Genomic DNA, 26,262 nt, shown 5'->3' with positions numbered 1-26,262 from the left:
ACATCCCACCTCCTTCTTCTGGTACTGCTCGCTAATCAATGCACAGCATGTGATCTAAGCAGATTCCACAAGCCTCAGAAGGGATACATTACTCACCGTAATCGTATTTCTGATGCTTGTATCTGCTTGGATTCACATGCGACCCACCCTTCCTCCCCTCCGAGAGAAGGCGCATGATTGCTTGTAGTCTTACCTTTCTGTCTATCTGCTTGGATTATCTGTACTCACGCTACTCCTCATGTCAGAAAAAATACAATCTGAGGATCCTAGACGCGTGAGGGATCTTGGGTACAGTGGACGTCACACTAGGGATAGTATTGCTGGCACGCCTGTGTCGATGCCCATTTTCGAGTTTCGAAAAACAAACTGTAATACTCCGCAGCTTCCACTAGATGTCGGCCTATGCACAGCATGTGAATCTAAGCAGATACAAGCATCAGAAATACGATTACGGTGAGTAATGTATCCCATATATATATATTTCTGAGGCTTGTGGAATCTGCTTAGATCACATGCTGTGCATAGGCCGACATCTAGTGGAAGCTGCGGAGTATTACAGTTTGTTTTTCGAAACTCAAAAATGGGCGTCGACACAGGGCGTGCCAGTAATAGTATCCCTAGTGTGATGTCCACTGTACCCAAGATCCCTCACGCGTCTAGGATCCTCAGATTGTTTTTTCCACCATACTGGTCGGAAGCATTTTGCGGAGTCCCCTGGCCTTAGCCATACTTTTGCTAAAATATTAAATTATTTCTCCAGCATGGGGTCTGGCATGGATTCACATGCTCATGAATATTCCCCGTCGTCAGGCTGGGAATCCTCGGTAAAGAAAAAATGAGTATCAGTTTCGTTTCTGATCTGTCTTTCGTAGTAATAACCAATCACTGATCTCTGCGTCATACTGACCACAGCCAATGACTGCCCTCTACCTAAGCCCCGCCTCTGGCAGCCATCTTCAGATTTATACCGCACGTTCATGTGTTGGGATCCTCGTGCTATTGCTCTCGAGCGTTAGTGCTATTTTTTCACGTTTTTTTTTTCTCAAAAACTTCATTTTTTCGGTCAAAAGAGCCTCAAGCTCCACCGACTCTCTATCCGATCAACGGGGACCCGTGTCGGATTCGTCTGCGCCCCTCAAGGGTGAAGATTCGTCGAGCTACGCTTTTGGAGGACTCCAGAAGTTTCTCAGTCCCAGTCATGGCCCAGGAGAGGGGAAGCTCGACGCCCGGAAAGCTGTTCAGGGTCTGCCCTGGATGCCAGCTTCAGAACGTCTTCAAGGAGGACGAACACTCCTTTTGTCTCTACTGCCTGCATGAGGACAAGACGCACGTGGAGAAGGACTGTGCGTTTTGCGGCAACATGTCGTAGCGGACCATGAAGGACCGCCATCAACGTCTCGCCAACTGGCTAGAAGGGAAGAGCCCGTCCGGCGAGAAGAAGAAGAAGAAAACCGAGCGGTCTTCTAAGACCTTTGAGGACGCCCCGGCGACGGGGGTCCAACATAAGGCCAAGCACCGCGAGTCCGCTGGCACCGGGAGCGCCGAACGGTCGGGCTCTACGGGCGCCAGGCAGGGCGCACCCTCCCCGGCACCATCAACCACGAGCCAACGCTCTGGGTCGGGTAAGAGGAAGGCCGAGCACCCGGCGAAGCTCCTGGAGAGGCGCCGGTCGAGCTCGAAGGCGGAGGGGGAGCGAGGCGGTGTCCCCCCCCTCAAGGATAAGGCGGTGAGCGCACCTAAGGTGGTGAAGGCCTTAATCCATCCGGCCAAGCCCTCTATCGAAACTGTCGCGGCGGCCCTGGCTCAGCCTGTGCAGGCTACACCAGTGGTGGCGACCTCGGGGCTCAGAGTCTCCCTGCCACCTCGGAGGGAGTCCTCTTTTGTGCCCATCGATAGGACCCCCGTGAAATCCCCCGAGGGGAAGAGAAAGGGGGGGCAGGGCGTCGTCGTAGATTCGGCTTCAACCTCGGAGGAGGAATTGGTCGAGGTCTTAAGCCACGGCCTCGGCGTGGAAGAAGACCGGCCCGTCGGGATGGATCCCGACGCAGGTGACGACGACATCATCGAGGGTACCGACGGGGCCCCTGATCGCCCGTCGGATTCCCCTCTGCCAGCACCGCAAGACAACTCGGCGGCCATTTTGTTGGCTATACAGTCCTTATGTTCAGAGATAAGGACGAGACTACCGTTGCCGACGGAGGAACCTCTCCCGTCGGGGGACCCAGAACCGGGACCTTCTGGTGCCCCCCCTACTAAGAAAAGAAGGATCCACCCTCCACCTCCTTTTCGGCCGTCGCGCCCCGTCCAGCCCTCCTCCCCGTCCACCCGAGGGGATGATACGGGGACTGACACGGCAGCGCCGGGTACGGACGACGAGGTATACGACGAGGATTTACCGTCGTCGCCTCCCACCAGGGCTTCTCCGCCCGACGAGATTGGATCGTTCCACTCCATGATCACCAGGGCATCCGAGCTTTTCCAACTCTGCCCTGAGGAGAAGAAGAAGGAAGGTTTCCTTTATCAGCGGCGCGAGGCCAAGAGGAAGACGGTCCTCTCAGTGCCTCTATTGGACGACATTTGGGATGAGGGCCTCACCCTCCTCAAGAACCCTTCCACGACGCCAGCTAGAAGAGACCGGTACGAGAAGAAGTACCGGGTCCCGGACACGGCCCCCCTGTGCCTCCGGGCGCAGCCTACCCCGGACTCCGTCGTCTCCGCGGCGGCCAGGAAGAAAGCGGGGGGGGGTGCGGCCTCCACATCGACTTCCCCACCGGACGGTGAGGGGAAGAAATTGGACGCTATGGGACGCAGAGTCATCTCGTCGACGACGATTAAAGCGGCCAACGCCTTGGCTATCGTGGCCCGCTACGACAGGGAGCTTTGGTACAAACTGGCTCCCCTGCTGGACTTCCTGCCGGACGACAAGAGGACAGAGGCCCTGGAGATCCTGCAGGAAGGTGAGGTGGCTTCTGACCACTCCATTACCGTTGCGACGGACATCGCCGACACTGGGTTCCGCCAGTTGGGCAACGGCGTTTGCCTTAGGCGGCGTGGATGGCTCAAGGCTATGGACTTCCGTCAAGACGTTCAGACCAGAGTCCTGGACATGCCCTTCGATGGGAACAACCTGTTTGGGAAAACAGTGGACGATTCCCTTCAGGCCATTAAAGCGGACACTGAGACGGCCCGGGCCCTGGGAGTTTTGCAACAACGACGGACGCCCTTTCGGAGCAGCGGAGGCAAGGGCGCCTCCAAAGGTTCCGGCGGCGGTTTCTCCACCTACCGTCAAGCGGCCCGCTCGTCGTCTCAGGAGGCCTACAGAGGACGAGGCAATTCTGGCGGACTCCGCCGTCGTCGCCAAGGAGGTCAAGGCGGCAAAGCCTCGTCGAAGCAGGATTGAACCGGCCGTGGGGTCGGGCCCCCACCAAAGCACCCCGGTGGGAGGCCGGCTGGCGAGCTTCGTCAGCGTGTGGGAGTCCATCTCCACCGACCGGTGGGTGCTGGACGCCTTGGCCCGGGGCCACGCGCTCGAGTTCCAGAGACGGTGTCCGCGCGTCCCCCCCGTGGCCAGGAAAGAACTTCACGTCCCTCAACTTCTCCTGGAGGTAAAAGCAATGCTCAGGAAGGGCGCCATCAAACTCGTCCCAAAGAGGCTTCGGGGCTCCGGAGTTTACTCAAGATACTTCCTCGTGAAGAAGAAGACGGGGGGATGGCGCCCCATACTGGACCTGCGACGTCTGAACAAGTTCATCAAGGCGCAGAAGTTCCGGATGGTCACCCTCCAGCACGTCCTGGGGCAGCTGGAGGAAGGAGACTTCCTGTCGTCGTTGGATTTGGAGGATGCCTACTTCCATATTCCCATCCTAAAGGGGCACCGAAAATTCCTCAGGTTTGTGGTCCAAGGGCGTCATTACCAGTTCAAAGCCCTCCCCTTCGGACTACGGTCGGCACCCAGGGTATTCACCAAGTGCCTCGCACCGGTGGCGGCGCAGCTGCGCCGCAAGGGGGTCCACGTCTACCCCTACCTGGACGACTGGCTCATCCGAGCCAAGACGAAGGAGCTCGCCGTGGTTCACACGGCAAGGACCGTCCAACTTCTCATGGACCTGGGATTCTCCGTGAACTACGCCAAATCCCACCTGGTACCCGCGCAAGACGCTCTGTTTCTGGGAGCGAGGCTCAACACAGTGTCCCTTCTGGCCTCCCCGTCGGAGGAGAGGACCAGGACCATCCTGGGCAAGGTGCAGCGGATGTTGGTGGCCGACGCGGCCAAGGTGAGGTCCATCAAGTCCCTCCTCGGAATGATGTCTTCCTGCATCTACCTCATTCCCATGTGCAGGCTCCGGATGCGCCCGTTGCAGGAGTTCCTGGACGCGCGCTGGATCCAAACGACGGGCAGCTTCGAGGAAAGGATCACACTCGACGAGAGTTTCCGACGAGCGATCCGGTGGTGGGGCACCCGCGCGCATCTGACGGCGGGCATGGACTTCCAGACCCCAGCCCACCAGGAGACAGTGACCACGGATGCCTCCCTGGAAGGGTGGGGAGCGCACACCAAAAATCTGCACGCAAGAGGCCTTTGGCTCCCGACGGAGAAATCCCTACATATCAACGTCCTGGAGCTCCGTGCAGTGTTTTGGGCCCTCAGGTCCTTCCTTCCGTCCCTCAAGGGCAAGGTGGTGAGGATCTTCACCGACAACACCACCACCATGTTTTACATCAGGAAACAGGGCGGAACCAGGTCCCCAGCACTGTCCAAGGAGGCGCAGGACCTGTGGCATTGGGCCGTCGCCCAAAGGATATTTCTGGTGCCGTTTCATCTGGCAGGGATAAAAAACACCATCGCCGACTCACTCAGCAGGGAGCTGCGCTCGTGCCACGAGTGGGAGCTACGGCAGGATCTAGTGGATCGCCTCTTCCGACGGTGGGGCACACCCCAGATCGACCTGTTCGCGACGGCGACGAACTCCAAGTGCCGGAGGTTTGCCAGCAGGTTTCCCCAGGCGAGGAGCATGGGCGATGCTTTCTCGTTCCCCTGGCAGGGCCTGTTCCTCTACGGGTTCCCTCCCTTGCCACTGCTAATCCGGCTCGTCAACCAGCTCAAGAGGTCACGGTGCAGGATGATCCTCGTCGCACCTGCGTGGCCGAGGCAGATATGGTTCCCGGACCTTCTGGACTTGTCAGCGTCCCCGCCAATCAAGCTGCCGGTGGACGCGGATCTACTCTCCAGAGAAGGAGGCGCCATCCTCCACCACGACCCGAAATCGCTGAACTTGCAGGCCTGGCTCCTGCAGCGCTAGAGTTTGGAGGATACGACATACCGGCCGACTGCAGAGAGGTTCTTGCAAAGGCCAGGGCGTCCTCGACTCTTAAATGCTACGGACACAAATGGAAGAGGTTCTCTGTCTGGTGCCACGCACAGAAGATTAACCCTCTACGGATTACGGCCCCCCAAGTACTGCCGTACCTGCTGACGCTGGCCAAAGCTGGACTGGCACCCGCGTCCATCAAGATTCATCTTGCTGCGATCTCCCGATACACCAGAACCACGGGGCGGACGTCCTTGTGGTCTCATCGTCTGGTGAAAGAGTTCATGAAAGGACTGTTCAGATCGTTCCCGCCGGTGAAGGCTCCGGCCCCGGCGTGGGAGCTCAACGTGGTGCTGACCAAGCTCATGGGACCTCCGTTCGAGCCTCTGCACTCAGCTCCGTTGAAATTTCTGTCGTGGAAAACAGCGTTTCTTGTGGCCATCACCTCCGCACGACGAGTGGGAGAGATCCAGGCCCTTTCCTGCAAGGCCCCGTACTTGACTTTTCACGACACGAGGGTGGTGCTCAGGACGCACCCCTCCTTCATGCCCAAGGTACCGTCGGACTTCCATCTCAACGAACCCTTGGTGTTTCCTGTGTTCTTCCCGTCGCCTTCGTCGCCGGCTGAGAGGACTCTGCACTCGCTGGATGTGGCTAGAGCGCTGAAGTTCTACGTGGACCGCACGAAGTGTTTTCGGAAGACGTCACAACTCTTTGTGAACTTTGGACCTGTCAATCAGGGGAAGGCTCTCTCGAAGGCTTCCATTTCCAGATGGCTCTCCGGCTGTATCACGTACTGTCACCGGTTGGCAAACCGACCGCTGCCTGGCCGTCCGAGAGCCCATTCCACCAGAGCGATCGCAACTACCACGGCGTTCCTATCTGGTGTGCCCCTGCTGGACATATGCAGGGCTGCTACGTGGAGGTCGATGCACACCTTCACGAAATTCTACTGCGTCGACCGGGATTCAAGGGAGGAGTCCAGGGTCGGCCAAGCAGTGCTGCGCAACCTGTTCGCCTGAGGTGAGCCTGGTGAGGAGGAAAGATGCTTAATGTTGAGTTTGATGTGATGCTTAATGTTGAGCCTTTGCCACCTCCCGTGGTTGTGCATGTGGGTACTGCTATGTATTCTTTATTCATGAGCATGTGAATCCATGCCAGACCCCATGCTGGAGAAGGAACAAGTTACTTACCTGTAACTGTTGTTCTCCAGCATGGGTCTGGCATGGATTCACATGCGAACCCTCCCGCCTACCCCTCTGCGGCTCTTCACTTGGTCATACTGCCACTTCACGTGCTTCCAAATCTGAAGATGGCTGCCAGAGGCGGGGCTTAGGTAGAGGGCAGTCATTGTCTGTGGTCAGTATGACGCAGAGATCAGTGATTGGTTATTACTACGAAAGACAGATCAGAAACGAAACGGATACTGGTTTTTTTCTTTACCGAGGATTCCCAGCCTGACGACGGGGAATATTCATGAGCATGTGAATCCATGCCAGACCCATGCTGGAGAACAACAGTTACAGGTAAGTAACTTGTTCCTTACATCCTTCCCCATCCCAACGTCGAACTTCGACACTCGACGCCGGCTGGAGAAGAAATCAACCGTCGGCTGCTGCACGACAGATTTGGGCCTCGGAAGGCCTCTGGCCTCGGCCCGGGCCTTGGAAGGCCTCTGGCCTCGGCCCGGGCCTTGGAAGGCCTCTGGCCTCGGCCCTGCAAGTAGGGAGAGTGGGGGGTGGACATACTCTACACTCTTGGTATATAGGTACACCTTATACATTTCCTACACTTAACAGCCCGCTGCCTCAAGGTGCGTCTGGAGGGTACCCCTTTTCAATTCTGTCCCAAGTGCAATCGCAAATACCCTTGGGTCGACAGGCACGCCACGTGCAATCTCTGCTTGCCGAGGGACCACCCCGAAGCGAACTGCAGAGCGTGTAGTAGGTTTAAACCTAAGACACTTAAGGACCGTTCGACGAAGCGTTGGGCCCACCACGCCAGGCAGGCAGCCATGGCAGCGGAGGGCGCCTTCAGCGACGGCAGCGACGCCGTACTTTCGGACGGCGAGGGCATTACGGCGTCGAAAGACAGCCGAGCGCAGGTCCCCGACCACGGAAGGTCGTCCGGCAGGGCGGCTATGGGGAAAACCCCCGGCGACACAAGCGCTTCACACACCACACACGCTAAACACACGAAGTCCAACCGAGACTCGACGATGTCGAGTTCTCGGAAAGAGGCACAAACAGAACGGTCCGATTCGGTATCCTCTGGGCGTTCTCGATCGAGATCGCCGCTGTAACGCTCACCTGGCTCCCACGGAGGCGCTGACCTGGTCTGGATTGCTGTGACCTCTTCAAGCGTGATGCGCAGGATTCGGAACATCGACTGAACTGGACCCCCAAATCTGGCTTGCCTGGCCCGTAGAAAAATCTTTCTGTAGGTGGAGAAAGGGGATTAACTGACTGCAAAGTATTGTGATTGCTTCCCACCTCCCCTTTGCTCTTCTCTGACCACCTCCGAAATCCCCAATCAAGGCTCACCTTAATGTTTGAATGGATGAGCTCTCCATCCTGCTTCTGGTGCAGGGGCGCGTATTTGATCAGTTACTTCACTGGTTTCGGAAGGCGAAATGCCGTAATTATGCAGTTTAAAAAGTTCCAGAGTAGAGTCTTCTCTTTGTTTGCTTTTCTTAACCTGCGATCTGTCCTTATTTTCAGGTGCAGAGTGGAAGTGATGCTTCGAGGGATATTGCCGGAGATAAACTCAGGTGAGTTTGTGATAAAATGATCCCTTTAAATGTCTTTGAATCCCTCTAGTAATGTCTTTCTTTTTTCCCCTTAGGGGCCGGGGTGCCGTACCAGGCCAAGAAGTGGCGCCGACCCGAAATGAGGAGTGGTTCCATCAAATATGGCCAGGTAAGTCTTGTGACGGAAAATCAGGCTTTCCTCATTTGTTCCTCCTGCTCACCTTTTGTCTCTTCTTCTCCCCTGCAGGTGCAGAGATGTGGCGGAATGCCCAGAAGGTCGCGGTGGATATTGAAGAGCCCACGAGGCAGGTGAGTGATGCGCGGCGCTGCTACAAGTTCCGGAGACAGGTAAGAAATTAGATTAAGTTCTTGGTTTTCACCTTTTCTCTTCCCTTCCTTCCTTTCAGGTATCCCAAGATCGAGGCGGGCGTGGCTGGAGGCAAGAGGCAGGAGCAGGCACGGTGAGCGTTCAGCTGCTAGATGCAGAGCAACACGAAGAACGTGTGGCAGTCCGGGCGTGGTTTAAATAGCCCTGGAAGAAGTTCCAGCTAAGTATTCTTCCACGGTCCCCACCCAAGTAAAATAGTTCCTTTGAGAATATAGTCCCTCCTAAGCCTCATTTGGCTTGAGGCGTCATGCAGTATGGTCTGCGTCAGGTAAGTGCACTAAACACCCTCTTTTATGAGCCGGGAGCCTACGGCGCCAGGACTGATGTCCAACATGAGCCTGGCGCGGATGGCACCAGGACAAAGTCCAAAGAGCCCCTATTAGGGGCCGCTGGGCTTTTACCCGAGGGCATGATGCCTGCTCCCAGGGGTGCTGGGCCTGTCCTGGTGCTCCGGGGGTAGGCATCATGACAGCCGCATGACTCCAGGCAATCATCCACTCTTGCCAAGAGTGCCTCGCTCCCTAGGCTAACAGAAGTTCGATCGTCGGAGGACGAAGACGACTTCCACCCCCAGGCTGCGCTCCAGGAGTCGGAGCCCACAGACAAGATCAGCACGGCCCCACGCTCGAATGACCGGGACTCTACCCCCGATCCTCGCCGCCAGGCGTCGAGGATCGGGGGAACAACAGCCAACAGTCTACCCAAGGTTATGGCAGGGGTAATAGGAGAGGTCATGGTAAAGGCAGAGGCAGCCCCAGCAAAGGAGGCGGCACGCCTCCACCAAAGCAGTGACGCTCAGTTCAGGGTCCCTTCTCATGCAACCCCAGTAGGGGGACGCATTTCCAACTTCACCCAGGCTTGGGAAGGGATCACATCAGACAGATGGGTGCTGTCAACAGTATCCACAGGGTACTGTATAGAACTACTGCAGCGTCCCTGGAACCATCCTCCACGACAGAGAGTACACTCTTTAGAACATCAGAAGATTCTTCTCGAGGAGATCGCCATTCTGCTAGAAAAGGACGCGATAGAACTCGTCCCGGGACACCAGGTAAACAAGGGTATTTATTCAACTTACTTCCTTGTGCCAAAGAAATATTTGACAATGCGCCCAGTATTGGATTTACGGCCTGCCAACAAGTATGTCAAGCCCCAAAAGTTTCGTATAACTACGCTACAAGAGGTAATCCCCCTCCTAAAAAAGGGGTATTACATGGCAACCTTGGATATGAAAGATGCCTATTTTCATATTTCCATATTCCCAGCGCACAGAAGGTACTTGCGCTTCAAGGTGGACAGTCGCCACTACCAATTCAAGGTACTGCCCTTTGGGATAGCTTTGGCACCAAGGGTATTCACCAAGGTACTGGCGGTGGCGGCTGCATACCTACGCAGGGAGGCAATCCCGGTGTACCCTTATCTGGACGACTGGCTCATAACGGGGGGAAACCCCAGTAATTTGCAGGACAAACATTCAGAGGACTATCGACCTCCTCCACGAATTAGGCTTCTCAATCAACGAGAAGAAGTCAAGCCTGGTGCCAAGCACCTCCAAACAGTTCCTAGGAGCAATCCTAGATACTCAAGAGGGGTTGACATTTCCTTCAGAGGAAAGAATTCAGAATATACTACTGCAAATTCCGCAATATCAGTCCGGTCACCAAATAACGGTACGCAAAGCGATGCGTTTACTGGGCATGATGGCGTCATGTATTTACCTGGTCCCCCACTTGCGCATGCGTCCCATGCAGGAATGGTTGGCGAAACAGTGGTCTCAGGCAAGTGGTCAGTGGGACGATCTAGTGGTCGTTTCGCCAACAATAGTACAAAGCATTCACTGGTGGACAAGAGAGAATCTTGCACAGGGAAAACCCTTTTACGATCCCGAAGTACAGGCAGTAGTCACTACCGATGCATGTCTGACGGGGTGGGGAGCTCACCATCTCCACCACACAGCTCAGGGTCTCTGGTCTCCCTCAGTGGCCAAGAACCACATCAACCTGCTAGAGCTTCTGGCAGTATTCAGAGCGCTTCAAGTGTTCGAGCCCCACCTACTAAACCTGTCAGTGCAGATCCGGACGGACAGCACAGCAGCCATGTTCTACCTGAACAAGCAAGGAGGGACTCGTTTGCCAAATCTGTCCAAGCTTGCCCAGAAAATCTGGATATGGGCACTCAGACGGAACATCTTCCTGTCATCACAACATGTTCCAGGGGAGCTCAATTCCCTAGCGGATGCTCTGAGCAGAGACCCCCTCCCAGAGGAACACAAATGGGTTCTACACAGAGAGGTCGTAGAAAATATCTTCTCTCAGTGGGGTTTCCCCACTATAGACTTATTTGCCACAAGCGAAAACAAACAATGCCCAGGATTTGCATCCAGGTTCCCGCAACCAGACTCCCAAGGGAACGCCCTGTGGATGAACTGGTCAGGGATGTTTGCGTACGCTTTTCCACCAACTCCTCTCATCAGGAAGGTGGTGAACAAGATGAACAGAGAGTCGATGACGCTCGTCCTAGTTGCTCCCATGTGGGCAAGACAACCGTGGTTCTCCAGCATGGGGTCTGGCATGGATTCACATGCTCATGAATATTCCCCGTCGTCAGGCTGGGAATCCTCGGTAAAGAAAAAATCAGTATCAGTTTCGTTTCTGATCTGTCTTTCGTAGTAGTAACCAATCACTGATCTCTGCGTCATACTGACCACAGCCAATGACTGCCCTCTACCTAAGCCCCGCCTCTGGCAGCCATCTTCAGATTTTTACCGCACGTTCAAGTGTTGGGAGTCCTCGTGCTTAGCTCTCGAGCTTTTACTACGTGTTTCGCGCTTTTTCAGGTGAATTTTCAAATTTTTTCGGTTAATCGAGCCTCAAGCTCCACCGTTTCTACTCCCGTTAACGGCTACCCGTTGCGGGATTTTCCTACGCTCCTCAAGGGTGAAGATTTCGTCGAATCAACTTCTTGGAGGATTCCAGAAGATTTGCGGCCTACTTCGAGATGGCCCAGGATGTGAGTTCGTCACCTGGTCCCAAGCTGTTTCGCAGCTGCCCTGGATGCGGGCTGCAGAATGTGTTTAAGGAAGACGAACATTTGCGATGCCTCTACTGTCTTCATGGGGACAAGACTCATGTAGAGAAGGACTGCCAGTTCTGCAAGAACTTGTCGGAGCGGACCATGAGGGACCGTCGATCCCGTCTCGCAAGCTCGTTGGAGAAGGGTTCGACGGGTGAGAAGAAGAAGAAAGGGTCCGAGCGGGCTTCTAAGTCCTGTGCGGGCGCCCCAGTGACGGGGGCCCAACACCAGGGCAAGCGCCGCGAGTCCGCTGGCTCCGGGAGCGCCGAAAGGTCGGGCTCTTCGGTCGCCAGGCAGGGCGCACCTTCCCTGGCACCGTCAACCACGAGCCAACGCTCCGGTTCGGTGAAGAGGAAGTCCGAGACCCCGGGTAAGCTTCGGGAGAAGCCCCGTCCGATCTCGGAAGAGGGGGAGCGAGGCGTCGCCCCTCCCCCAAAGGAGAGGGCCCGGGACGCACCTAAGGTGGTCAAGGCCCCTACCCAGCAGGCGAAGGCCTCTATCGAGGCTATCGTGGCGACTCTGGCCAAGCCGGCAGAGACACCGCCAGCGGAGACCGCCTCCGGGACTAGAGTTTCCCTGCCGCCAAGGAGGGAATCCTCTTTTCAGCCCATCGTCGTGGCCGCCATGATGGAAGAAGCGCGGGGGGCACGGTGCCCTCCTCGAGCTCGGAGTCAGCCTCGGAGGAGGAACTGACCGAGGCCGTGAGGAACCTCGAAGTCCAATTCGAGAAGGTTCGATCCCGTCAGGAAGATCTTCGGTATATAACCGAGGAAGACGATGATGGTGAGGAAGAGCGGCCTTCCCTTCCGGCGCAGCCGGATCCTAGCCCTCAGGATGGCTCGGCGGCCATTTTGTCTGCCATCCAGTCCTTATGCTCTAAGATAAGGACGAGATTCCCATGGCCCAGGCCAGAGGACCCGCAACCTGGCCCGTCGGGAAGTCCTCAGAACAAACGACGGAGGACCCAACCCTCTCCTCCGCTCGCCCCCGTAAGGCCTACAGTTCCCTCCTCATCCTCCCACGAGTCGAGAGATGACGGTGTGTTGGGCTCGACGACGGGTTCTGAGGGCGACGGCGACGACGACGGAACGGGTCTCCCGTCTCCCGTCACACGGGCCTCGCCGCCCGATGAGATTGGCTCATTCCACGCCATGATCGCCAGGGCGTCCGAATTGTTCCAGCTCTGCCCGGAGGAGCAGAGAAAGGAAGGTTTCCTCTATCAGCACCGGGAGGCCAAGAGGAAGACGGTCATCGCTGTGCCCCTAATCGATGACATCTGGGAGGAGGGCCTGTCGGTTCTCAAGAACCCCTCCACGGCACCAGCCAAACGGGACCGGTACGAGAAGAAGTACCGGGTCCCCGAAACCACCCCACTGTGCCTCAGGGCCCAGCCAACGCCAGACTCGGTCGTCTCAGCGGTGGCGAAGAAGAAAGCGGCGGGGTCAGGAGCCTCGACATCGAATTCCCCGCCGGACGCCGAGGGAAAGAAGTTGGACGCCATGGGGCGGCGGGTCATTTCGTCGGCGGCGACGACGATCAAAGTGGCCAACGCCCTGGCGATCGTGGCCCGTTACGACAGGGAGCTCTGGTTTAAGCTGGCCCCCATATTGGACTTCCTGCCGGACGACAAGAGGTCCGAGGCTCTGGAAATACTGCAAGAGGGCGAGGTGGCGTCGGACCACGCCATAACGGTGGCAACCGATATTGCCGATACCGGTTTCCGCCAGCTGGGCAACGGTGTTTGCCTACGACGACGGGGTTGGCTCCGGGCGACCGACTTCCGTCAGGACGTCCAGACCAGGGTGTTGGACATGCCGTTCGACGGCAGCAACTTGTTCGGGAAGGCAGTGGACGAATCCCTCCAATCCATAAAAACGGACACGGAGACGGCCCGCGCCCTAGGAGCCCTTCAGCAACGACGGCCCTTTCGGAGCTCCGGAGGCAAACAAGGTGCCTCCAAGGGATCCGGCACGCTCCTCGTCTCAGGAGGCCTACAGGGGTCGCGGCAAGCAGGGAGCGCCTCACCGCCGTCGGCAGGGTGGCCAGGGCGGCAAAGCCACCACCTCCAAGCAGGACTGAACCGGCTGTGGTCTCGGGCCCCCACCGAAGCACCCCGGTGGGAGGCCGGCTGACGAACTTTGTCGGCGTGTGAAAGTCCATCTCCACCGACCGTTGGGTGCTGGATACCCTGGCAAGAGGACACTCTATCGAATTCCTGAAGAAGTGCCCTCACGTTCCACCTGTGGCCAGGAAGGAAAATCACGTCTGCAACTGCTGTTGGAAGTACGGGCGATGCTCAGGAAAGGCGCCATCGAGCTTGTCCCCAAGAGGCTCCGGGGCTCCGGGGTATACTCAAGGTACTTCCTCGTCAGGAAGAATTTCTCGACGCCCGTTGGATGCAGGCGACGGGCACCTTCGAAGACAGGGTCCCCCTCAACGAGGTGTTCCGGCGGGTGATTCAGTGGTGGGGCGTTCGAGCGCACCTCACGGCGGGCAAGGACTTTCAGACGCCGGCGTACCAGGAGACGGTGACGACGGACGCCTCCCTGGAAGGTTGGGGCGCCCACACCGGGGATCTCCACGCAAGAGGCCTCTGGCTCCCGGAGGAGAGGCTCCTGCACATCAACGTCCTGGAACTCCGAGCCGTGTTCTGGGCTCTCAAATCGTTCCTCCCGTCGCCCAAGGGCAAGGTGGTGCGGATCTTCACGGACAACACCACGACAATGTTTTACATACGGAAGCAGGGAGGCACCAGATCCGCAGCCCTATCCAAGGAGGCACAGGATCTGTGGCACTGGGCGGTCGCCCTGGGGATGTTCCTGGTTCCCTTCCACCTGGCAGGAGAAAGCAACACCATTGCCGACTCGCTCAGCAGGAGCTGCGCGCGTGTCACGAGTGGGAACTGCGCCAGGATCAGGTGGATCTACTCTTCCGACGATGGGGCAAACCCCAAATCGACCTGTTCGCAACAGCGACGAACTCGAAGTGCAAGAGGTTCGCCAGCAGGTTTCCCCAGCCGAGAAGCATGGGCGATGCGTTCTCGTTCCTCTGGGACGGCCTATACCTGTATGCGTTCCCTCCGTTGCCGTTGCTGCTTCGACTCATCAGCCAGCACAAGAGGTCCCGGTGCAGGATGATCCTCGTCGAACCGGCGTGGCCGAGGCAGATCTGGTTCCGGGACCTTCTGGACTTGTCAACGTCCCCTCCCATCAAGCTGTCGGCGGACGCGGACCTTCTCTCCAGAGGAGGAGGTGCCATCTTCCACCACGACCCGGCGTCGCTGAACCTGCAGGCCTGGCTCCTGCAGCGCTAGAGTTTGGAGGCTACGATATACCGGCCGATTGCAGAGAGGTTCTTGCAAAGGCCAGGGCGTCCTCGACTCTCAAATGCTACGGTCATAAGTGGAAGAGGTTCTCTATCTGGTGCCGAGCACAGAAGATCAACCCCCTATGGATTACGGCCCCTCAAGTGCTGCCGTACCTGCTATCGCTGGCAAAGGCTGGGCTAGCCCATGCCTCCATTAAGATTCATCTGGCGGCGATCTCCAGATATACCAGAACCACAGGTCCCTGTGGTCCCATCGACTGGTAAAAAAGTTTATGAAAGGACTGTTCCGGTCGTTCCCGCCGGTGAAGGCCCCGGCCCCGGCCCCGGCGTGGGAACTTAACGTGGTGCTGACCAGGCTCATGGGGCCCCCATTCGAGCCGATGCACTCCGCACCTATGAAGTTTGTGTCGTGGAAGACTGCGTTCCTGGTGGCCATTACCTCCGCACGACGAGTGGGAGAGATCCAGGCCCTATCCTGCAAAGCACCGTACTTGACTTTCCATGCCTCGAGGGTGGTGCTTAGGACGCACCCCTCCTTTATGCCCAAGGTGCCGTCGGACTTCCATCTTAACGAGCCCTTGGTGTTACCTGGTTTCTTCCCGTCTCCTTCGTCGCCGGCCGAGAGGACTTTGCACTCGCTGGATGTGGCTAGAGCGCTGAAGTTCTACGTGGACCGCACAAAGAGTTTCCGGAGGACATCACAGCTGTTTGTGAACTTTGGACCTGTGAATCAAGGGAAGGCTCTCTCGAAGTCTTCTATTTCCAGATGGCTCTCCGGCTGCATCATGCACTGTCACCGGTTGGCTAACCGACCGCTGCCAGGCCGTCCGAGAGCCCATTCGACCAGAGCGATCGCTGCTACTACGGCGTTCTTATCTGGTGTGCCCCTGCTGGACATCTGCAGGGCTGCTACGTGGAGGTCGACGCACACCTTCACGAGATTCTACTGCGTCGATCGGGATTCCAGGGAGGAGTCCAGGGTCGGCCAAGCAGTGCTGCGCAACCTGTTTGCTTAAGGTGAGCCTGGTGAGGAGGTAAGAGATGCTTAATGTTGAGTTTTTTGTATTGCTTAATGTTGAGCCTTTTGCCACCCCCTGTGGTTGTGCATGTGTGTACTGCTATCTATTCTTATATTCATGAGCATGTGAATCCATGCCAGACCCCATGCTGGAGAAGGAACAAGTTACTTACCTGTAACTGTTGTTCTCCAGCATGGGTCTGGCATGGATTCACATGCGAACTCTCCCGCCTACCCCTCTGCGGCTCTTCACTTGGTCATACTGCCACTTCACGTGCTACCAAATCTGAAGATGGCTGCCAGAGGCGGGGCTTAGGTAGAGGGCAGTCATTGGCTGTGGTCAGTATGACGCAGAGATCAGTGATTGGTTACTACTACGAAAGACAGATCAGAAACGAAACTGATACTGATTTTTTCTTTACCGAGGATTCCCAGCCTGACGACGGGGAATATTCATGAACATGTGAATCCATGCCATACCCATGCTGGAGAACAACAGTTACAGGTAAGTAACTTGTTCCTTCCCACACCTACGCAGGATGGCGGTGTGCGAGCCCATCAAACTTCCAGCCTGGTACAACCTACTGTCCCAGCACCAAGGTTAAACAGTACATCAGCAACCCAACTCAATGAACCTGGCAGCATGGCTCCTGAGGTCATAGAGTTTGGACATCTCAATTTACCACAGAGGTGTATGGACATCCTAAAGGAATCTAGGAAACCAAACACAAGGCACTGTTACTTTGACAAGTGGAAGAGATTCGTTATCTGGTGCCAGAGTAGACAAATCAACCCAGTTGATTGCACTCCTTCCACTATTGTTACATACATGCTCCACCTGCTAGACGCAGGATTGGTTTTTAACTCGCTGAAAGTACACCTGGCAGCCCTGTCGGCATACACCACTTCCCATAACAAGGTCTCGTGGTGGAAAGTACCAGTAGTTAAAGCCTTCATGGAAGGAGTAAAGAGACTTCACCCTCCTATTTCAAACCCACCACCAGGGTGGGACCTTAATGTGGTGCTATCTAAGCTCATGGGACCCCCTTTCGAGCCCATGCATAAAAGCAGTCTCAAACACCTGACTTATAAAACGGCCTTCTTAGTAGCTATTACTTCTATAAGAAGGGTCAGTGAAATTCAGGCTCTGTCAGTGCAGGATCCCTTCTTTACTGTCCATAAAGACAAACTGGTTTTACGCACACACCCTAGGTTCTCACCTAAGTTTATATCTAAATTCCACGTAAACCAGTCCATCGAGCTTCCGGCTTTCTTCCAGGACCCTCAAAGCTCGGCTGAGGTGAAACTACACACCCTAGATGTGCATAGGGCGGTCCTCTACTATGTAAATAAGACCAGACCGCTAAGAAAAACAGATCAACTGTTTGTCTCCGTAGCTACAGGCAGAGAGGGGGATCGCGTCTCTAAAGGTGCCATCTCGAAGTGGATTATTAACTGTATCCAGCTGTGTTACTCACTCTCTGAAAGAACTCTGCCTTTCACGCCAAGAGCCCACTCTACTAGAGGCATTGGGGCCACTCTGGCTTTCATTGCAAATGTACCCCTTGACACCATTTGCAAAGCAGCTACTTGGAGCTCTATTCACACTTTTACTCAGCATTACTGCATTGACACCCATTCCAAGGCAGATACACAAGTGGGACAAGCGGTTCTAAGACACTTATTTGCTCATGACCCTTCTCACATCCCACCTCCTTCTTCAGGTACTGCTCGCTAATCTATGCACAGCATGTGATCTAAGCAGATTCCACAAGCCTCAGAAGGGATACATTACTCACCGTAATCGTATTTCTGATGCTTGTATCTGCTTAGATTGAGATGCGACCCACCCTTCCTCCCCTCTGAGAGAAGGCGCATGGTTGCTTGTAGTCTTACCTTTCTATGTATCTGCTTGGATTATCTGTACTCACGCTACTCCTCATGCTACCTCATGTCAGAAAAAATACAATCTGAGGATCCTAGACGCGTGAGGGATCTTGGGTACAGTGGACGTCACACTAGGGATAGTATTACTGGCATGCCCTGTGTCGACGCCCATTTTCGAATTTCGAAAAACAAACTGTAATACTCCGCAGCTTCCACTAGATGTCGGCCTATGCACAGCATGTGAATCTAAGCAGATACAAGCATCAGAAATACGATTACGGTGAGTAATGTATCCCATATATATATATATATATATATATATAGTGTGTAGTTTAAGGGCCTAATAGATAATTGTATATTTTTGTACTTACCTGTCTAACTGGAATTATTGTGTTGCACTGAATGGACTCATTGTAGCCCTAAACCACTTTCACCCGTCGTGTGCTAAGCCTTGCCGTTCTGCTACCTACCTTGACATGGTTTGGCTATACTTCAGTGTCTATCATTTTCACCATAGTAGGTTGACTTTCCAAAATCTACCCCTAGGGTTGATTTTGGAAATCCATTTTATCAAGTGCTATGGGAAACATTGCCCTGATGTAAAACCATCACTGTAAGAATACATGATTTAAACTGAGGCAATGTTTGCTCTAGTGTACAAATTGCACTGGAGCAAGGTTCTCTAATGTGGGCGGAGGTGTGTTGCTGACCATCTCACTGAATCAATGTTGTGGCTTTGGACTGCTTGTGTTTTGTGACCTTTCACTAGCTTCCATGCATCCTGAAACTTGTGATTCTTTAGCTCCTATCTTAACATTGATGAGCAGTGTATGACTTGCAATCTTACAATTTCTTCTCCACTCTTTAAATGTGGCTTCTATTAAGTTTCTGTTTTCATGCTAATATATTTGGTTGCATACTAACTCATGTTTTAGTGCTAGGCCCTTCAGTGTGGAAGTTGGATTAGATTTAGTATCACTAAGGTATTAATTGCACTATGCATGCACCTCCATTGAATTTGAGGATAGGAAGGTGTGTAAAGAGGAGGGACAACATTATTTAAAAGAAACATTCATGTAATGTTGACTTTATAACAGACCACTTGGACTTACCTTTTTTAGGAGCATTTTCTGCAAGCTTATGTTGCAAGATATTAATTTGTTTGCTTGTTTTGTCAGATGCTCTCAATCAAGAACAAGTCTGCTTTTGCATTGTTAAAGGAGACAGGCCTGATATTGAAGAAACCTGGCCCGTTGAGGTTGTTGAATTAATGCAGCAATGCTGGGATCAGCATCCAGAAAAAAGGCCGACTTTTGCTGGTAAGTTTTTTTTTTCATGCACTTGCAATATGCAAGTGATGTCTTGTCTGGAAAGATGTATTTTTGCAGAATGTATGGCATGCGACTCAGTATAAATCTTGCTGATGCTTTTTAAGGAATAGACTTATTGGCTTAGAATAGATTTGTTGCTGTTACACCAGGATACCGTTTTTTGTGCCTGATCTTTATTTTTGCAGCGTTGTGTGAAACAATCACGAAGTGGTCAGAAGCCTTTTAACACGAGAGTAAGCCCTGCCACCTCCCACAATGCAAACCGCTTTTATGCCTTTCACAATCGTATAATATTTAATACAAAGTAAGTGGGTATTTTCTATAGTATAATTAAAGTGAAACTAGCAGCTAATTGCTACGTGTGTGTGTCCATATAAAGGTGCCCCATAGTCGATGGCATAGTAAATGGGCAGACAAGACTGTCATATCGGCAAGGGAAGTAACACTTTGACATTAAAGCCTGTCCTTGCAAACTAACAAAAGTGGGAGGCTTTTATCACTATTCATTGTCCTGCTTAAAATATATAGCATAAAAAAGAAGGTTGTATTATGCCACGTCAGCACAACTAGAATTACACCATGTAGCATGAATCAATTCAAGATGGAGTCCAAACTCTGGCCTTCTTTTGCTTTTCACAAAAAGTCTGTCGGTACTGAAATCATATTCCATTCTACCACAATTTCTGTTTATAACTCAATCCCCGCAATATGTGCTCCTTTAACTTGGCCGCTGGCATAATGGGCCTGCCTGTGCCATTTGTGAATCCATTTCAGTTTGGTCCCTTAAGAACAGGTTTAATCACTATGTGGAAGCATCCAATGTCACAAGGCCTTGTTGTGAAGAGAAAGACAATACTTTCTTTCAAAAATCCACGGAGATCTGGGGAGTAATTTTACCTAGAAAAGCCACCAGTAAGTTTGCATTATGCCTCTTCTTCTTTTCTGAATAGGTGTCTAAGCCTTTGTGGAGTGACCTCTGAAATCCATTTTGGGTGAGCTTGGAGGCCCTTTTAGGGTTTCTCCTAGGCAGATGCACAGTGTTACACTGGATGTTTCCAGGTGTCATTCTAAAGCTTTAATGGGCTTTAATTCCCAGTCTTCATCTGGTGATTAGAGCAGTTTCACATTTTGCCTGTACAGTTCTTTACTTTGGGGGCATTTAACACTCCACATTTGTTGTGCTGTCCATCCCCTTGCACTTCTCCCACTTACCATGATCATGTGGAAGGGATAAGCGCGCTCTCCCCGCTCCTGCTCCACATTGCATGGAAAGAGGGCCCCCCCCATTAAGACCCTAACCTGCTGCCCTTCTACCTCTATTGCACCACCAGTCTCTTGCCTCCTTTGGGACGTCTGTGTCTGTCGCATCCTGCACAATTCTCACAAAGCCAACATTAGAGCTCCTGCTGGAAACCCGGTCCACAACCACACAGAGGTGCACAGCATAGTCATGCTCATTTACTGCGCATCAGAAACCTGTCATCAGGAAAGCCACACATATAGCACGCTCCTCTTCCAGTACGTGTACCAAAGCCTTGGGCTCTGATTTTGGGTTCTGCCCAGAGTCCCTGTGCTGTTCTTCCTCTGCTGCATCCTCTGGACTGCCTGACAGGCATAAGGAACCAGAACAGGTAAAACCTGGTGATGATGTGGGACCAGGAAACATGGCTTCTTAGATGAGTGCTGTAGTGCAGAAGCATAGAACCCAAAATGGACGATGCGGGCGAAGGACTAGTACCCAAAAGCCATACAGCAAGAAGAGCACCACCCACACCTTTTCCACTAATGCATGCTCAGAAGTCCTCTTCTCAGTAGCTTCCATTTTGTATGGCTTCATTTGTACATCAGGGGATCAATTGAGAGGTCAGAGGGATGCTTCCCTAATATTTTTGGAGGAAGGTGCCTTTAGCCTTTGCCAGCTTAGTCGTGGGATATGCAACGTTTGTAACTGTTTCAGATCAGTAGTCCACACATTATCCCAGAGTGGACACCCTTCCCCAGAACTGCTCAGTGACGGTAACAGTGTTTGCTGAAGTGTGAACCTGTGTACCATGTATCTTTGCTGTGTCTGTCTCAGTTAGCACAGATTGGTGCCCATGCCCTTTGACCTCCGGAATAGCATACCTTGTCTTTGTAAGTTGTCTCTCTGCAGGTTATTTGCCTAAATCATGTCTTTATACTGCATGTATGGATTACTTTCAGATTTTGATGTTGACTCGGCTGTGTAAGAGGATTCAATTCAACACTACAGCTAAGTCAATGCCTAGTCTGGGATACTGAATGGAAACCCTTATTGATATATCTTTATGTCCAGTTCATGCGTTCTGGATGACTACCCCTATATAACACCCCTCTCTTGGAATCCTCCTGACCCCACTGAGCCAAGAAGTAGTTCTGTTTTGCAAGTTTAAAAGGTTTATTTGATAATTTAAACAATAGATATATATATCACACTTTATAATAAATTAATAATTGGATATCACACTTAATCTGATCAGTAATCAATAATGGATAGTCTGGCACTAGCACACTTGTGAATAGGAACAGAAGAAGAAGGTGGTAGAGAATGCTTTATATAAATTCAGATGGATGTAATGTTGAATGAAAATGCAATACAGAAAATACTCAATATGATTTCAACAAAACAATGTAATCACTTTTCTCTGGCAATCCCCTCCCCCCTTTATGCAATGCAAGGAAATGGAAGGAAAGCACACAGTTCTCAGAAATGCAATCAACTGTAATTCAGTTCACCCCAGCAAGCTTACACTACAGAAGTTAGAAACACAGGCCCAAAATGCTTTTATATGTGCTGGCAATGAAGTGAAAAATATGCTAAAATGCTTTTAATTCCCTCTAGAGGTTCAGGGTGAGTGGTGTCAAGTTAATATTAGTCCAGGCTCACTCTAGCAATGATTCTAGGAATGATTGGCAGGTTGCAAACGACTTTCTAACAGTTCTAGCAAGAAGCTGCTGTTTTCACACGTGGAGGAATTTGCAAATCGCGGCAAATTCGCGAGTGCGTTTTTCGCGATTACAGAGGAACTACAAGGACTAGTACTATCGTTTTGGGGTCCTAGGACAGCCTAGGATCTCAGCTTCCAGATGAAAGTTACTGCAAGTCTCTGGGACAAACGGTCACGGAGATATGAGCGATATGGTAAAGGTCGTTTTTCAGATTTGAAATTTTAAAGTTCAAAAAGACAAGTGACAGCTAGCAACTAGAAAATGACAGGTGACAGTTAGGAGGCAGTTCTACTTAGATTAAAATAGCTTGAATTATATTATTTTAACTAAGAGATTGGTTCTGCACAGTTTTGCTAGGTACTCGCAATATATTTTTTAAATAAATGGGCCTCGCCACGGATCTGGTCAGGTTTTAGACTGGACTCTGGTCTGGTCTCTGCACTTCACAGTGATCTGGGTCAGCTCTCTGGTTCTGCTAACAGTGGTCTGGGTCAGCTCTGCTCTCTCTCTATCCTCTCTGGATTCTGGAGATTGATGGATTTGAAGTCTGGATCTCTGGATGTGGTATGGTCCGGCAGAGCGCGTTGCAGCAAATGGAATTGAATGTCCCTATCTGTCCTGACTGTCTGCTTTTATGTGTTTTGAAAATGGGTGTGTGTGCAGCATCACTAGGCTCTACCCCTCTCCACTTATCATTGGCCACTTCATCCTCTTCCCCTTGATTGGGGGAATGAAATGAAGTGTCATCATGATGAGGTATGTTTATGATACAGAGAACCCACCCCTGTCAACTTACACACAATCTATATTTTGACCCAAAAGACATATTTGCACAGGTACACATTTGTTTAAAATTACATGCACCCATCATGCATTACAGGAGGTATACCCTGTCCAAATCTGCTCTTCCTGGGAGCTTGCATTCAGAAATGGCGACATTTGCACTTTTTAACTGGTTTCGGAATATCGGATATTACCCCAAATTTACACACATGTGCGCAAGGAGTATGGACATTACTTGATGAAGTGTCAGATTTTTAACATGCATACATTTTAAGTAATACCCTCTTAACTGCTAGCTTGCCCCAGATCATGCCACCGGTTCTAAAAACCTCTTAAAATGTGGGCAGAAAAATCACAAGAATTATGGTATCATTTAAATAATTTTCACAAGCCCGCTCTATGAATGATCCATCTTTTTAGAGTTATGTTCTGGCCCCAAAGGGGTGTGGTTTCCCCCCAGCACAAGGTTGAATTTCTGGTTTTTCCAGTTCTGCCAAGCCAGCTTGCTCTCACAGGCAGTGCTCCTCCCCTTTACTTCCAGGAGGAAGCCACTTTTTACGGCCCCCATAATAAAACATTTGCCCGAGTCAGGACAGGGCTTTGTTCAATTTCCTGCAGAGCCCAGGTTATTCAATCAGGGAAGTGTCATATCCCTTTTGGTGGGAGCAGCAAAAGGGCAGCTAGGCCTGGGAACACAGCTGTTGTGCAAGTCTCATCTCCTGTCGGGGGTAGCTGGTGGGCAGAATTCAGTTCCTTAAACCAGGTTTCAGATAAAATGTCACTTTTGTTCCCCAGTTTAAGTCAAGACACTGTTTTACATATGCAGCTAGGATGCTGATTCTAAATTTAAACTATGACATTTAAACAATTGCAACCTATGTGACACTCAAAAGTAGGTCACTCATTTCTTTTAAACATTTTCGATTTTTGGTAGTTTTAAATCCAGTTTCAGTTAGGCTGCTGCAGACCTGCAGAGCTCAGCCAGTCTTGTTATGAACATTCAAGTCACTTCAGAATATAACTTTACATTGGATCCACTTCTCAGTAAGTCTTTCTTTGGCATGGTTTGGGTTCATTTATTCAGTTTTAAACAAAACAAAAAAATCTGGTGGTTTTAAAACACCGGCTTTCTGATAGTGGTGAGTACTGGTACTGCACCCATTTTTGGGATTTAAGAAATGAATTCCCCACAATTCTAGGTTGCTTTTGGCAATCGGCATTGCCATTCCCAATGGTTTCAGACTACTGTGTGGGTAGTCCAATGGTGGTTTTAGGCAGTGCCCTTCTGTGCCCATAACATCGACAAAAATGAGTGGCAGCCTATTCTTCATGCATTTCCCTGTGTATTTTCTGGGAAGCTCTGGCCATCATGATGTTTTCCATGTCAGTACTGTACAGTTTTTGAGGTAGGGCTTGGATGCATGGATAAAAACATCCCACAAGCCCCCCTCTTGCGATGGCCATTCTGTTTCACTGATGGGACTCGCAAGACCTGGGATGTTTCCTCATCTTCTTCCAATAGATGGCACAGTTCAGCATCTTTTCCTCCATCCGGTCAGATCGATCGGTTCTCCTCGCCGGTCCTGATGGGAATATTGGGCGGTACCCCGGGCCCCTCGCGTCTCTGCCCCCGGTCTCCGGATCGTCCTCCTTGGCCCGTCTCCAGGTTTTCTTTCTCCTAGGACGACAAAGGAAGAGCGGCAATACCTACTCATAGACATTTTTCCCCCACCATTGATATAGTGGGGTGGCATATAAATTTATAGTCAAAACATATGAACATGCACATTTCTTTTTGCATTCAAAAACAAAAACGCCCACATTGAGAAACTCAGAATTTGATAGGTGATATGTAGGATATTTTAAGTTAGAACTGAATTAATCTGAGACAGTACCCTCTAGGATTCCAGAGGATTCCTCCAGTTGTTGCAGAGTGTGCCTGGGATGGCAACACTTCAACTGGTTAATGTGGACCCACTTGTCTTCCCCCTCTGCCAAACCGCCTTTGGGGATGCGGATCTTGTAGGCCACAGGGGAGATTTTGTCTGTAATCTCAAAGGGTCCCTTCCATGTAGGCAAAAATTTTCGCTGTTTTGCCTGGTTTCTTTGAAAGTTGTATAAATAGACCCGGTCCCCCACCTGATATTCCTTCCTGGAAGTTTTCAGGTCATAGTGGGTCTTCCTGCTATCAGCTGATCTTTCTAGATTCCGCTGAGCATAAGCAAAAGCATGTTGAAGGTGTTTCCTTAAATTCTCCACATACTCATGAGTTGTGGAGGCATTTATCAGTGTCTGCTCTTGGGTCCTGTAGAGCAAATGCTGAGGAAGCACCATCTTGCGTCCAGTCATCAACTCAAATGGTGACATTTTGGTTGCAGATGAAGGGGTAGATCTGATGGCCATTAGGACCAGAGGTAATCGGATATCCCAACTTGGCCCAGAATCTGCCACAAACTTCTTTAATATGCTCACAATGGTTCGGTTATATCTCTCTACTGCCCCAGAAGAAGCTGGCCTGTAAGCAATATGCAACTTCCTTTTGACCCCCAGTATCTCCCACATCTTTGTCATTACTTCACTGGTGAAGTGGCTACCCCTGTCTGACTCAATCCTTTGAGGTAGACCAAAACGGGAAAAGATGTGGTTAATCATCAGGGCAGCTGCGGTTTCTGCCTTGCAATTTGGGGCTGGGAGACATTCCACCCACTTGGTAAACAAGCATGTCACAGTCAACATGTACTTATTCCCCCTAGCAGAGCGAATCACGGGGCCTACAAAGTCGATTTGTAAATCTGACCATGGCAGTGTCATCCCCCTCTTTTGGAGGGGGGCACGGTGCGTGAGGGATGATGGCTGAAATTGTGCACACACAAGACACCCCTTCAAGTATTTGTCGAGGTCCTGCCCCATGTGTGGCCAGTATGCAACCTCTCTTAAGATTTCCAATGTTGTGTGAAACCCCCTATGACCGGCGGTGGCCGCATCATGGGCGTGACTTAACATCAGGCTTCGGAATGAGGTAGGAACCACCCACTGATCGTGGCCAGCTTTGGATTTCCTTACCAACAAACCGTCTGGAATCCGGAACATTTTTGAACATTTCATCAACACTCTAAGGTCCTCTTTCCCGTTGTAATCGGTATCCGTCAGGGGAAAGTTCTCAGGGTCCTCAATGTGTTGGTAAAATTTACCAATTATTGGATCCCCCTTCTGAGCGGTAATCAAATCAGCATCAGGGGTCTCCTTGCTCCATTGTGCAATTGAAAGGTCATTGTGAGCATTTGTCTGGGACCTAGTGATAGCAGTGACCTGGACTTCCCCCAACAGGGACTCAATCTCAATTAGATCCCCTTGGATGGCCCCGGTTTTGGCCAGCTGATCAGCTAAGTCATTTCCAGTTTTGTCTGGTCCCTCTACTTTGGAATGACCAT

At 51.9% G+C, this 26,262-nt stretch overlaps 1 protein-coding gene across 1 annotated transcript in view; it reads left to right on the top strand.

Annotated features, from left to right (window-relative positions):
* RIPK1 (receptor interacting serine/threonine kinase 1) overlaps positions 1–26,262 on the top strand; it is an 840,028-nt gene that overhangs the window by 417,120 nt on the left and 396,646 nt on the right. Inside the window, exon 6 of the mRNA XM_069613515.1 lies at positions 18,929–19,069. Coding sequence (XP_069469616.1) covers positions 18,929–19,069 — 141 coding nt within the window. The remainder of the gene's footprint in view (positions 1–18,928; positions 19,070–26,262) is intronic.

The sequence above is a fragment of the Ambystoma mexicanum genome, chromosome 5p (assembly GCF_040938575.1).
Source record: "Ambystoma mexicanum isolate Mex_15411 chromosome 5p, UKY_AmexF1_1, whole genome shotgun sequence".
Lineage (NCBI taxonomy): Eukaryota > Metazoa > Chordata > Amphibia > Caudata > Ambystomatidae > Ambystoma > Ambystoma mexicanum.
Note: the sequence above shows the minus strand (reverse complement) of the source record. Positions and strands in the feature narration are given on the sequence as shown.